Here is a 14,524-nt window from a genome sequence, read left to right as displayed (position 1 = left end):
GCTTGCTTTAAAAGCCAGGCTAAGGAACTTGTCCTAATTGTGTTATTTTTCTCCAGTACTGGAATTAATTTATTTTTAAGTTCAGATTAATCAGATTATGAATTTTAACAAGCAAGTCTTCCCCCCAAGCAAAAGGCAGAGCTCATAAGCCCCCATTTATCCAGTAATCAGGTTTTATTTCTCCATGGTGAATAATTTCAAAGATAGACCATGAAACATTAGTTCAGTGTCAACTGTATGTAGTAGGAGCAGAGGGCAGTCCAAGAAAGAAAGGTCCAGCCCATGTGCCACCATAATTTCTAAAAAATCACTGACCCTTGTGTCAAACTCACATGCTGCCAGATCACTTAGGTTATAGGAAGAGACATTCCTGTCAATAATTCCATAGTGCAAGTGAAATCTTGTCCAGAGTTTTGCCTCATCTTTCCTGCTGCCACTACCCCACCTGCAGCTCAGTGTTTGTCACATTTGTTCAGCGTGCATCCCATTTGCCCCAGCACCCCCAGCTGCCAACACATCCATCATTGCACACAAACAGGGAGGGGACAAGTATGTCAGAAGGCTCCTTATGGCTACCTCAGAGTCTAGACTGCTTTTAGGTTTATCTCACAAATTGGTGAATGGTCTAAATGAAAAGAGCATTAAAGTCTGAGAGAGGCTCTTTCACCTCCCCAGTCCTTCCCCTTTTGTTCTGCATGGGAGAAGGAAGAATATCAAGGAGCCTTTCCTCCCTTTCTTGACTTTTTCCCTTCTGTGCTATGCAGCATAGACTGAACTGAAGGCAGAGGAAGTGTTTAGGACTGCTGAGCACACCCTGCCACTCTATAAGGATTCACTATCTGCTGTCTTATGCCATTATCTCTCACAATTCAAAACCTGCAGCAAGTTGCTCTGTCATTCAGCACTCTCCCAATAATCCACCTTTCTCCACTGTCTGGGAACCTACAGGTCACAAAACACTATACCCACAGAGTAAGAAGCTCCCACTGTTTCATTCTAAAGATGTTACTCTTTTAATTTAAATAGAAATAGCCATAGGTTTGGATTGGGGTTCAAACCCTGATTGCAGTACATGGGAAAGAAAGAACTTATCCTTCTTTCCATCTAGGAGCTATGGCCTCCACTGGACCACAGAACACCTGAAAAAACAGCCAAAATCCTTGTGCCACACTTAGATGAAACTGTCTGACAGAAGACCATCTCTACAAACAGCAAGCAGTTGCCTCAGCCAGAACCCTGATGAAGAAACTGTACAGCCACTCTGGCAGATGCTGCTTGAGCAGAGACAAAACAGATGACAAAGGTGTGTGCATGCTGGGGGCAGGGGACTGAAAACAGAAGAGATTTAAAAAAAAAGGGTTAAGGGATAATAGAAGCAAGAGAGTCTCAGGTAAGGAGTCATTATATTCCATTACTTGAAAGAGATCAGACAGACCTCAAAGCATAAGTGCTACAAATATCTTGTTCCTTGTTTTTAAGCAATGTCTGTTCAGTCACTAACAGCATATTTGGGCTCTGCCCAGCTATGCTCTTCATGCACCAGCAGGCACTCTGTCTCCTTTGATCCCAGTCAAGTTTATAACCAGAGGGGTTGGAGGCATGTAATGAAGCAAGCTTCCCCATGCAGAGCAGAAGCCTTTTTAGCACGTAGTGAAGGGGATTCACCACACCAACTGCTCAGAACAGCCGCTGTACTGTCCTCACCGAATCCTTTCATGCCTTCTCAGTCAGGCCACCTTTGAAACGTATTAAGTGGGGAAAATCTGTCTTCTCGTGGACAAAACACTAACATCTCTAAATCTGAAACTAAAAACTTTTTTCAGGAGAAGGAGCCCCTGTGGGTCATGGAAAGTCTGATCATCCAATTGTTCATTGTTAATATGCAGTCAACATGTTTTTTGATCTCTGTGTTAGATTGACTGCATAGTACTGTGCCCTGCAAGAATTAGTGCACTACACGTAATACATGACAACAGTAGTCTAAGGTCAGTCCAGAACAGTATCTACTTTCCTCTGCCTTGTGCAGGCAGCAAACATATCCTAATTGTGCTGTACACTGGCATTACTCACTGTATAATCTCATCTCACCCCCTTTTCTGAAAATCAAGATGAAAACAGGCCACTGAGCACAGCTATGAAGTTTTCCTTTTTAATATACAAAATCTATAACAATTTTTTATTAATATTTGATCTTCAAGAATATAGGAAATAGTAAAACCTAATATCTTGGAGTTTATATATCTTATTGAAAAATATCCATTTAAGGAGAACTAATCCTGAGAAGGTTTAATATCTATTAGTGAAATTAATATAATATTCATCCAAAAAATGGTGTGGAAACAATTTGGAAACTCCTTGAATTTACTGGAGTCTAAAATTGAAAAATGTGAATATGCAAAATTTCTGTTCTACAATATTTGTATATTTGTGTTCTACAATCTTTTCCTTCTAGTATCTTGACTTGTTAGAGGAACTTCTGCATAGCTTCAACAGAGAGGAGAAATATTAACTGGTAGCATTTCTATTTTCTTAGTCTGCATGAGAATAACAAAATTTACCTTGTCATAATAGTATCTGAGCGCCCGGCTCAGCTTGTCATAATTCATATTAGTTTTGTTTTTTCTGAGTCCCCACAGCTTAGCCACTTCTTCTGCCTTGAGTAGCTTGAATTCGCCATCATTAGACGTCCAACAAATGAGGTGCTCGTGTTTCTGGTCTAGCAGCAACTGCAAAAGGAACTGCCACAGTGTGATTGCACTCTCCATACCTGGAAGGGACAAAGGAGAGCAAGAGTGTAAAAAATATTTGGGAGCAGGTGTTCCACCCAATGCTCTTTTCATTAATAAGCTCTGTGCAGGAGTCATCCTACATAATTGAGAAAAGGAAGCTACCACATCATTCACAACCAAACATCCACAAGACCTACAGGTCTTCCACTGCTTTTCCAGTATTTTTCCCACTGCTGTTATCTGAAGGGTCACATAAAATAGAGGAAGTATTTAGAAAAGCACTGCCCACAAAATTCACATTCTACAAGGTCACCGCCAGTTGGTGTCTTCCATTCATTGTAAGCAATCACTCTTCAAAGGAACACATAAGGTGGGGAGAACAGGACTTAATATGACTATCCATGGAAATTATATTAAAAACCTGCTGTTTACTGTCAGGAGGAGTTTACTGGACTTGTTCAGATACGTCACTGTGAAAAAGGGGAAGGACGAGGGAAGACAGAGCAATTGCCTTTGATTACAGGACCAGAAGCTACATCGCTTCCCCCTCCCACCAACAGACAGCCTTTGCCTATTTTGTTTTTTTCCAGGGCCTGAAATTACTTTTGCTGCTTCTGTTTGCCCATTCAAATAGCTCAAAAGACATTCTTTATTTTTTTAGAAAAGCTGGAAGTTCAATACACTTAAGCACAGTAAAGTAAGTGATGTTTACCCAGAACCTCTCTTTAACAAGGACCTTTTCTTTCATTATCATTCATACTACTGAAAATTAGGAGTATTTTTAACAGTGTCTGAGTCTCACAAGTGAGGTTGTTTGAATATTTTTTTTCTCTGCTAAAGGTTGTTTGAGTATCATTTTCCTCTGCTAACTCCCCTGTGCTACTGAGCCCTCCCTAGAACAAACGTTTTGTTCAGGCACTGCAATAAAAGGATAAACTGAAGGCTGGCTATATTCCAACTCAGCACAGGTATATACACAACTTAAAAACTTTGAGTATTATTGCTGCTAGCAACTTATCATTTTAATGAAGACACAGCTAAAGTTGACCTCTTAAACTACAGAATCATTAAATGAGATTTTCACCCACTTTCCAAAACATTCCCAGTCTTAGCATGTTAACACTGGATCACATAATTTTTTCTTGGTCTCTTCTGAAACTTGGATATGTTGTGTCACACAGATTTATTGCTATTACTGATTAATTAACTATGGTGCTAATGGGGTTAATTATTACCTGACTTACATCTGTGCATGAAACAATAGGTATTTTTGTCTTTATCTAGACAAGCTCACGGTTTTTAGCGCCCTCGTTCATTTTGTTTCCCAATAAATACATTGTTGTTCGTGCCCTAGCAGATGACACGGACAGGATGCCAGGCTTGCTGCCTGCCGCTTCCCTGGATGTGCGTACCACAAGAGGGCACAAGACTTCCAGCTATCCCCGGCAGGGAACAGGACGGCGGGACGCTGCGGGAACAGCTGCCTCTTCAGGTCTGCCCCCGCAGGAAGGAAATCACCGTGCATAAGGTTCACGAGTATAAAGAAAAATAAATTGCATGAGCAAGTTAGTGATACTAGAAAACGCCGTCAATATTTCTGTGGAAAAACAGAGTTTGGAGCTATGTTTTGGTCCAAATCATTTCTAAGTAAGCTGGCCAAACAAGGGTTGGCAGAATCAATGATGATTTTACTATCTCTTCAAAATCCTCATTTCTCTAATTAACTGAGAGTCCCATCTGAATGACAAAGACAAAACCACCGATGCCCAGATGAGTGACACCATAACTATGCAGCACTTTCAAAGGTCATTTGAGGCTCCTAGGACTGTTAGGGATCCTGGAAACAGAACAGCCTATATGGAAGGTCTGGTACATTCAAACATCTGCATTTGCTTCATTGGAGTTTTATACAAATCCTTTTCCACATAAAATAAGGCAAGAAAAAAAATTCATAGCTAGGATTAAATATACCTGACAGTTACTCACTTTACAGCCTTTAAAAGTTCCTTTAAACTACACTCTCTTCGCAGATATTAGCATCTTTAACATATTATTTATCTGTAACTTCACAGATAATAAAGTGTCCCTATTAATCTGATATCATAAATATACAGATACACATCATATATGTATATGCTTTCTAATACTTGTAAGTTTTGCAATTTATTTTGCTAAAAAGGTGCATTTATATACAATCATATTCCTCTTAAATAATTCTATTTTCTGTACATCACATATTTTGCAGCCATACCCTGCATAATTTCAACTTGCATCATACAACTCTTCCTAACAAGAAATCACAAACAGAACTTTTGCTGCTCTGGAAAATTTTAAGTACTCTATAAATATCTTTCTTCAAAATTGTACTAAAATGTGTCCCATGCTACAAAGACCTGTCAGCAGACCTTCAGCTGAGGAAAGTAAAGAGGGATGAGAATTATAGAAGAACCAATACAAACTTCACCATATCATCACCCAAAACAGTGTAATACCTCAAAGACACAATTCTCTCATCCAGTTCTTAAACGACAAGTTCAGCACTCATGGCTCTGAAGAGAGGTTAGGTGGAACTGAATGCCAAGCTAAGAACATTTTCCTGCAGCCTGCTCCATCCCCATTCACGTCTGCCCATGAAAACTCACAGGGTAATCTCCAGCCAGCTTTCTACTACACCTTCCATTATGAACCTGTTTTCTGATGCTTATCATCTGTAAAATGTAAACAGTTTTGGATTCCTTTTTACCTACTGAATGTGGCGCTCAAGGTGACTCAGCCATAGGCATAATGTAAAGTGCATGAACAGCACAAGCCTGGCGAGAGAATCCTACAGGAATGCTCACTCCACAAACCGTACATCCAGGTGAGCAAGGAGAGGTGACTCCCATCGGGTTATTACATAAAAGGTTACTGCCACCTTTTTGGAAGTGGCTCAGTTATTCCAGCTGAGATCCATGGATAATCTCTGGGAGTCAATTCAGGTGCTGGACCCAGGGCAGATGGCAGTGGTGGGATTAGATTTAGGCAGCTCCTCACAACCCTATCTTGCCTGACCATAAACTCTACCAAGCCTGTGGCTCTGAACAGGCTTTATAAAGGACCTGTGTACCTCAGATTTCAGCATCAATGTGCTCAGTTGGTACATGCATAAATCTTCTACTGGTATGACCCAAGTCTGCCCTATAGAAATGAGATTAAAACAGCTCAATGCTGCATTATGCTTCATCCCTCCATCTGCCACTGAGTTCCTGTATAAAGCTTCCCATATTGCTCGTACAGCAACTGTATGTATGATTCCTACATGAGGCAAATCATGCTAATTACATTTTCAGCTGATCATTAATTGTATGGTCCTACTCTTCTAACCACGCAACTTGAGGTGTTCAGGTCTGAGTCACACTGAATACTCACAGCTGTAACTACCTATAACACAAGCCTTGTCTAAGTATATATGAAGTAAAATCTCAGATTTCTTTAATTTAGTAAACTGGTGTTAATCTCATTTCCATTCTGTAAAATGTGATTTGCAGGGGAATCATTGTAGGAGTATGGTCTGCCTGGCCTCCTCTCTGAGAAGGAGTTTGGAAAGCAAAGGGGGCCCTTCTGCACCCCATGACTCAGAGGGAAGGCTTCTCTAATAAACTTCGTCTGAAGCTCCCATTCTGCCCATGGCAAATTCCCATTCTGCCCACAACAACAGAAAAATCTAAGATTCTGCAGTGACTGGATTTTTTAACTGATACAAAATATTTAATTTCCAAACAGGCCAACAGAAGTATTAACCTGCCTTTCTCTGTGGGAACTGTTTTGGATTCCACAAGGCACTAACTGTCCCTTTGGGAGGACAGAATGGCCACACAGGGCTTAACTTGTCCCTCATTTGAGTGGTCAAGCAAGAGAATTATGACAGATGTATTGAATTTATCAGAAGACATGTAATTCAACCAAAAATCTGGTGCCTGTATTAAAAGTCATAATAAATTATGACTGTGAGGAGTGGGAGATCTTCAGAAAACATTCTATTTCATTTGTGTATTTTCTAACTCTTTTGAATTTTTACTGACTCAAAGGGAATTCAGTGTCTTGCCTTACTTAGACAGAAAGGGTTGTTAGGATGTGGTCACTTCCTACAGTGACCACATTTCATTCAACTCTTTATTAATATTAAGTAGTCATAATAAATATTCCTCTTACTTCTGTGCTCAATACAAGATTTGAATACAGAGCAATAAATAATACATGGAACCACACACTGAATTCCATGGATTAGCAGAAAAAATAGTTTAAAAAAAAAACCTTATTTAGATAGTCACATGTATCAATGGTACAGAATGAGAAACACAACCTATGTTAGAAACATATATCCTGTGTCATGCAAAGCCTAATCAAAATTCACACAGACAAAATAGTTGATTTTTTAATCCATTAACTCTGACATATCTGATTTGCCATCTTACCATTTTTTAAGTATTTATACAATGCATTTGACAGTCAAAGATGCTTTCTAAGCCATGAAACAAAATTTGCTAGTTTGACCTGACCTAGATAGCCTAGGTAGTAATTTTACTTTGTGATCACTTCCACTACTGCTGATGCAAATAATCACGGGCATAGTTATAAGAAATTATACTTGGAAATGCTGTGTTAGACAGCAAAATGGTATTTCAGGAGTGAGTTTTCTGAAAATCCATTTCTCTGGCAGCTGTGACAGGGAACCACACCGACACCATCTGCATTAGCAATTTACATTCCTTGCAATGTGCTTCCCCCCATACAAACCCTAGCAACTGCATGATCAGTGTGATACAACATGCCCTCCACACACCAAATTTTAAGTTTAGGTCTGATGCCAGAAGGCAGAAAATCAGAGTATCTGTGCTGATAATTCTGCTCCTATTTCAACCAAACTGAGGGACTAACAGAAATGCCTAAAGTTGGAGCAGCAGCAGAGTCAACACCATAAGCTATCCCTGAAGAGGATAATGGAAATGGACAGAGACATCCATAGAGCAAAGTGTCCCATCTGAGAGATGATATTCCTGTAAAGGGTCTACCCAAACTCCTCACTTAAGGGCCTACATGCCAAATATTCTCTCTCTCTTTAGCATATGAAGACTGGCTTCAACCAGCATGAAAAAACCACTATGAGAACATTATGCAAATTACACTGGAAATAGTTAACATGTGATCATATATGTGCTGATGAGCTGCATAGGCTTTTTGTTTTTTTAACAAGACAATATATATGAAATTCCATGTGATAAAATGCCAGTCAGTAAGGCGGCATTAAGATCCAAAAATACAGTTATTAACCTGCTGGGCAAAATAAAACAAACAAGCAAGGCATCTTACATCAAAGCGGTAGAAAACCAGGAGGTTCAGAGACAAATCTAGCTAACCAAAATCTCAGTATCGGAAAGATTTATGACATGAACTGTGAGATAAGCAGGATAGTCCTTGAAGCATTAAGTTTTGTAGGACTCTTGCATAGGAAAAGCTACATATAAAAGGCAAAAAGCTGGAAAGCAGCTCTGTAGCCATTCAGGACTTCTGCAGAGGTCTTTAGTGTCCACACAACTATGTTACAGCTGTAACACAGCTCTGCTCTCCCAAGTAGTCCAACTTTCCTACTTGGATTTTTTCTCCATGATAGCTCCCCTACAGCCTTTCTGAAATAGAGAGAAACTGCTGATCCTGGACAATCAACATTGATTGAACAAGTTTTGAAGGCTAAAACTAGGAATCCCTCCAGGCGTCGGGATCAAAACCAGTCCCTTTTGCTTTAGAGGGTCTGCAGAAGAACAACATCTGGGAGCCTGAGCTATAAACCAGGTCGGGGGACTTGGGGCAGAGGAGGGATAACTGAGTGGGACAGACTGGCTGGGGCGCCCAGAGGCTGAAAAAAACCAGCTGGTGACCAATTAAATCAGGAAGACATAAAAGGTGTTAGCCAGCATTATGCCATGTAGGTAGTCACAGAAAGATGGTGATCAGACATGTACATGAAAAGGATTAAGAGGCTGAGTCAGGGCAGGGAAATTAATTTCCCTTAGTATTTGAAGAAACTGCTGATTCCTTCTGTAGCCAAAGCAGCTGCAAAAGATCCAGCTCCTTTTTGTATGCCCCATCACAGCAGGCACACACCTCCAACTTACTTTTCCCTTACAGGCACGTGTGTGCTTTTGCAAGCACACAGTATTTCTCAGTAATAGATGCCTTTTTTTACCATTTCAGCTACTCTGGAAAACGTGTGTACATTTTTTGTACATCCATTTTCTGCTTTTGTATCCTAATTCTGTCCAGCACGTTTCTCCCAGCAGCATGACGTGAGGCATTGTTAGTTTCTCATTCACGTTAGCATTTGGCTTCCTTTATTTCTGCAGGTTGCAGCCAGGAAACTGGAAAATGGGCCACAGGAAACCTGGCCTCCTACATCTGTCCCAGTTTGTAATAGCAGCTCTGGTTTTATTTTTCTAAGTGTCTCAGGTTCGTTTTAACCCTTGAAATGACTGCTGCAATACCATGTGCAAGAATGTGACTGTTTTGCCATTATTTTTTAACCACCATTTCTCAATACTAGAAATGGAGATTTTTTTACTTAACTGAATTAATTTTAAAGTCCATTAATACATAGAAAATACATAGCTACATGGGTTTTTAAAAAAAATTCTTGCTGGAAATTACCAAAACAATTCCATATATAAATTCCATGCTGTATAAAATATCAAAGAGTATATATAGAGAAAAATATGAAACAAGATAGTGTCTATATACATCCTAAACACAGTTCTAAAGTGAATGTCCATATGAAAAGTTGAAGAGCTTATAAATCCTCTAGGACAATTTTTCTATTTTTCATTTTAGTTTCTATAAAAAAATTGAAGTACACTTGTTTTTCATCTAATTACAGAAGCAAGAGTGTCTATCAACAAAAGCAACTTTCCTAAAATAATTTAAAAATTAGTCAGCCATAACATTTTTCACTGAAAATTCATCTGTGTAACTATGACTATATCATGAGAGGTTAAAGACAATTGCCAAATCTGCCCAAATGTTTGCTCAGAACTGTTTGAAAGAAAAAGCTGAGTCAGTCCTAACACTTTATTTCTCAACAGAGATGCTTCAAGGGTGATAAATAGGATGTGGTTGGTGAATCTGCCAGAAAAGAGAAAAAACAAATATCAATTTGTTTACTCAGAAAGCTTTCATATATTCATCAAAGGAGATCTTACTGCTAATTTAATTTGGTTTGAAAAAATAAGCTCTGAACTAAGTGTGTAAATATACCTGGTTTCATTTGATGCAGAACTTTCCCTATTAAAGGTAATAAATCAAACTAGTGGTGCAATCCATACCCAGGACACTTTAGGGAACCGACTGTATGTATGATACAGAATGCTGGTAATTTTTCCACATCCAGCAACCAGGACATTTCCTGTCAGAGCATCCTCCAAGTCCTTCCATTGTGTTGAAACTGCAAAAACTTTCTAAATCAGGACTTCCTCCTATTATATTTTATAGGCGTCTTTCTGGGAAATGCAGATTCAAGTGAAAAAAAAAAAAAAAAAAAAAAAAAGGAATTCCTGCAGCACCACCCAGTGGAAACATTAGAGAAAGCCACAGGGGTGCCCCAGAGCACAAGTTCCTATTTACTACAAAACTAAAAACACAGCCTGATTTAAGGATGAGCCAAAAAAACACAGAGGGTTTTGCTGGACAATCTACTTAACAGAGTCATACAAGGTATGACTACTCTGCTACTCCGGCACAACAGTCGTCTTTTTACTTTAAATAACAATTCAAAAGACTATTTACAGTAAAAATTTATAAGGTCTCCTTCTCAAGCAAGTATACCCACTGTTATGGCCCAGCACGTTTAAAAAAAATAAACAGGCTCCTGTGGTTAAGAGCCACACAAAAGAGACAGCAGCAAAATCTCGCAAAAGATTAAGGGATAACATCAAGTTCCACCACAGAGAAGAAAGCACTCACACATATGTCCAGTAATGCTTCAAGTAGGTACGTTTGGTAATACAGTGTTTGCAGTTTTTAATTTTTTTTTACCTAAGTCAAAGAAAAGCGGAGGCAGATGTCCAAAGGAAGAAAGTTCTGCAATCTCCAAACTAATAAAACAAAGGACTGGCTGCCTGCCAAGCAGAGGTGTGATGACACCGCCTCTACAACACAAGTGTTTTCACATTTTCTGTAAGGATGCAGTTCAAGAAACAGTTTTAATCCCACTGGAGTAAAAGCCCTTAGCAGGAGGAAAAATGGCTAGTTGCTTCCCTGTGAAGACTTAAAAAATAACCTGCTCAATTATTTCTAAAGCTAGCCATAAACAAAACGACATAAATCTGTAATGGCTCCAACCCTTCACCTTGGGACAGACATAAAATGAGTGCAGACTCCTCACACTGCTTTCTGTCTGCTCATGTGGTGCACATCTGTGGCACGCTGGAAACATGCTATGCTTCAATCTGAGGGACTCCTGCTTTCAAAACCAGTCCTATATGTTTATTTTTCCCATATGACTTCCTCTTATATATTTGTCGGCATCAGTAGGACACAGATCATGATTACTTGACCATCCTATATAAAATTTCTGATGTTTCTAGAGCTGAAGAAGGCAGAGGTTCCAACCTCCAGGAATAGCAGCTATTCTGAAAGTTTACTTAATACAGCAGGAGATGATTACTCCCAAATGTAAATGCTTTATCTATACTCCCTTCTTTAAACAAAGTATTAAAATTTTCAATTTTGCAACAACAGACCGAATGCTTTCTAACTTGTTCAGTGGCTCTAATATGTTAAATTGTGTACTATTATTATCTGCTGTCTCAAATGTTGCTTTAATACATTTCATATTCAGATGTTTAAAGTAACCTTCCCCTTGCCACTGATTTTTCCTAGACTAAAACTCAGATAAAAAAGCAGGTCTTTTTCATGCTGTGAGCAGAGAGGAAACTGGCCAAAAGGACAGGAAACAGTCCTTGGAGTTCTGTTAAGGAAAACCAAGGTGGCTGGCAATTTTCATGAAACCCAAAGCACAGCAAGATCATTGTAGCATAGACTGGTAGTCAGACTTGCCTCACCACGCAAACTGGATTTTCAGAATTTGCTGGATTAGCAAAAGGAGCCATTGAACTATTAAATAACATTCAGGCTTACCTGCATATTGTCATGTTGCAAGGAGAGTCAGTTATAGCATTATACCAAAAATGATGTAAAACAATTCAGCAGATGGTAACCTACAAATATGGAATCATTTTATTTGGACAGTTTCTTCCCAAAACATTAGCTCTATTGCAGTAGGTTTTGGAGCACAAGCCAGAGTGTAAGTCCCTTAGCCATAAAAAATAAGCAACAAGTCACAGCACTAGTCAAGGTCTGTATTTTTATTATCTCATAGCAAAAACATAAATTAAGAACTATTCTTACACATAAAAATCTCAAAGATCTGCTATTGTTCTCAGTGCTAATCAAAGTTCTGTGTGTTTATCATGCACTAAGCTAAACCAAAACCCAACTAAAATATTTTAATCTTCTGATATTACTCACTTGCCTGCTACACCAACAAGGACCTGCAGGTCACACCTACATGTTTCACCTAACCTCATTCGTTAAACACTGGAATACCCCACAGAATGTATCGTAGAATACATGAGATCTCAGCCAGGAGAAGATCTGGTTGTCACTCTCCTGTACTGTGTCCTGTGTGCTTAAACTAATTCCCACAGCTGCTGCAAATTATGAATGAGAGACAAATGAGACACTATTTCAATGACTACAGCAAACTCTGTTGTATGCAGAGTGCTCAGATTGCACATGTTTAGAAGTGACATCAATGCACCAATTGGTTTGTCAATGTCTCTGCTGCTCAGGATATGTAACAGCCCCTGTTTTGACTTGTATCCTGTCCTATTGAATCCTGTATCCTATTGAATTCTGTATAAAATTACATGTTTAAATAAAATGCAAAGACTCTTCTCACTTGGATAAGACTGCATAGTCAGCATTATTGTGCCCTGCTCCCAGGGAATCAAAGTGCTCTGTTCTGTAAGGGTTTTTTATCACTGAAGTGTCAGTACTGAAGGAGTGCTGCAGTCATACTTTCTATGCCAGCCCTATTCCACACTCAGTTTGCTAAACTGACCACACATGCCACTTGCTCTGAGTCTGCTCTGAGTCACCAGACTTCACAGAGGTCTATATCCAGAATCTAAACCCACATTCCCATCTCAGCTATGTCAGAGTAGCATAGAAGAAATTCTCTGAAGGTAGTCAACTTTCTCCAGATTTCACTAACTGAGCTGCAAAAGGAATTTGTTCTTATTTTCTAAATGCTTTTTAAAATTGTTTCTTCACATTAATTACTGTTAATTGCTGGGAAGAGATAATGGTGGTACTTCAGTATATAAATTTTTTTGTGTTGTTTGCTTGATACAGCAAAGGCCACTCAACACTACCACAACATAAACATTTAAAAACAATAACACACATTAGCATCCTTCTCAAAAAGCCTAAACTGAAACAAGTCTAAAGCCTAAACATCTGATCAATCTTCATTAAAAAAAACAACAACAAAAAAGAAGAAATATACAGAGACGTAGTAACGAGGTGCTGTCACCACATTAGAAGCAAATGGATGTGGAATAGAAATCTGTTTCCCAGATGAACTATCAACTGTGTTGCAAAATAAGGATGGGAAACTTATAGGACATTTGATTAAAAACATTTAGATCCTTTAGATGAAGTATATAATCCAAGTCTACGCTTTTATGTACAACTGCAAAAGCATGTTTTACACAAATATTTTTCCTTGTTCACCAATGTTTTCAGAAAAAAAAACCATCATGTAAAATAGTATTAATGGGACTTTGGACTTAATACTTAGGTTAGAACCTAGAAAGCTTTTACAGTTTTGCATGATCGGTAAAGGTCATAAAAGTTATGTATTATTCATTATATAATTTAATAACAATGAAAAATAAAAGACAGTGTTTTCTATGAAAACTATGAGTTTTCCCCTCATAGTACTTCAAATGACCTTCAAGTTAGGAGCCACAAGAAAATTGTATACTTTAAAGCTCAAAAAACTAAGACAGTATTGCTTGCACAAGAGCCAAAACACATTAACATGTAGTAAACTGGTATTTGCAAAGATCATCCAAGTTACATTCTGAATCTTCAAATACTGGGTAGTAAATTGGTAAGCAGAGACACACATGTGACTGAAATGACTCTCTGAAACAGGTCTGGGGGAAGCCATGGAATGGGCAGTATCATTCACACAGTACATCCTGACACTGCAAAATTTAGAGCTGTGGAAGACTAGAAGGACCCTTCACAGAGCAAGCAAGAGCCACTGCAGTGCCTTAGTTACATTTAACATGCAGCTAGTCTCAGTGCATTAACAGAAGTGCTGACACACTCAAAAGTAAATACATGCCTAAGTGCTTTAAAAGATCAAAACAAAGTAAGTTTTTGGCTTCCTTCAGAGACTCTTGTCCTGAAGATCCTGAGCTGTATCTAACTGTTCAGATGTGGACAGATCACATGCTATATAGTCTTCAAAAACCTTTCTTTACATAGCTGATTGATACTTATCTTAAAAGTCCATAGGTGTCATGTCTATAACTGTCATCATACAGTTGAACAGTTTTCAACACTTGGCCCATGCACGCAGGGGTCAGTGGACCTTCCTCCTGACAGTGAGACAGGGCACTGCAGCACCAACTACTGTGGGCACGACTGCTCAGAAATAATTATGGATCCACAGATACAAGAAGGACAAACCC

At 38.9% G+C, this 14,524-nt stretch overlaps 2 protein-coding genes across 9 annotated transcripts in view; one reads left to right on the top strand and one right to left on the bottom strand.

Moving 5' to 3' along the window:
- CDK17 (cyclin dependent kinase 17) overlaps positions 1-4,278 on the top strand; it is a 115,058-nt gene extending 110,780 nt beyond the window's left edge. For 6 of the 7 annotated variants that reach the window (XM_053942023.1, XM_053942028.1, XM_053942027.1 and 3 more), the window contains one exon: positions 4,087-4,278. In XM_053942023.1, the coding sequence (XP_053797998.1) occupies positions 4,087-4,256 (170 nt within the window). In that variant the 3' untranslated portion in view covers positions 4,257-4,278. Of the gene's footprint in view, positions 1-1,108; positions 1,304-4,086 lie in introns of all 7 variants that reach the window. The other variant, XR_008430800.1, reaches the window with a different exon arrangement.
- ELK3 (ETS transcription factor ELK3) overlaps positions 1-14,524 on the bottom strand; it is a 37,142-nt gene that overhangs the window by 17,079 nt on the left and 5,539 nt on the right. For both annotated transcript variants that reach the window (XM_053942033.1, XM_053942035.1), the window contains exon 2: positions 2,559-2,767. In XM_053942033.1, coding sequence (XP_053798008.1) covers positions 2,559-2,765 — 207 coding nt within the window. In that variant the 5' untranslated portion in view covers positions 2,766-2,767. The remainder of the gene's footprint in view (positions 1-2,558; positions 2,768-14,524) is intronic.

This window comes from Vidua chalybeata, chromosome 5, assembly GCF_026979565.1.
Source record: "Vidua chalybeata isolate OUT-0048 chromosome 5, bVidCha1 merged haplotype, whole genome shotgun sequence".
NCBI lineage: Eukaryota > Metazoa > Chordata > Aves > Passeriformes > Viduidae > Vidua > Vidua chalybeata.
Note: the sequence above shows the minus strand (reverse complement) of the source record. Positions and strands in the feature narration are given on the sequence as shown.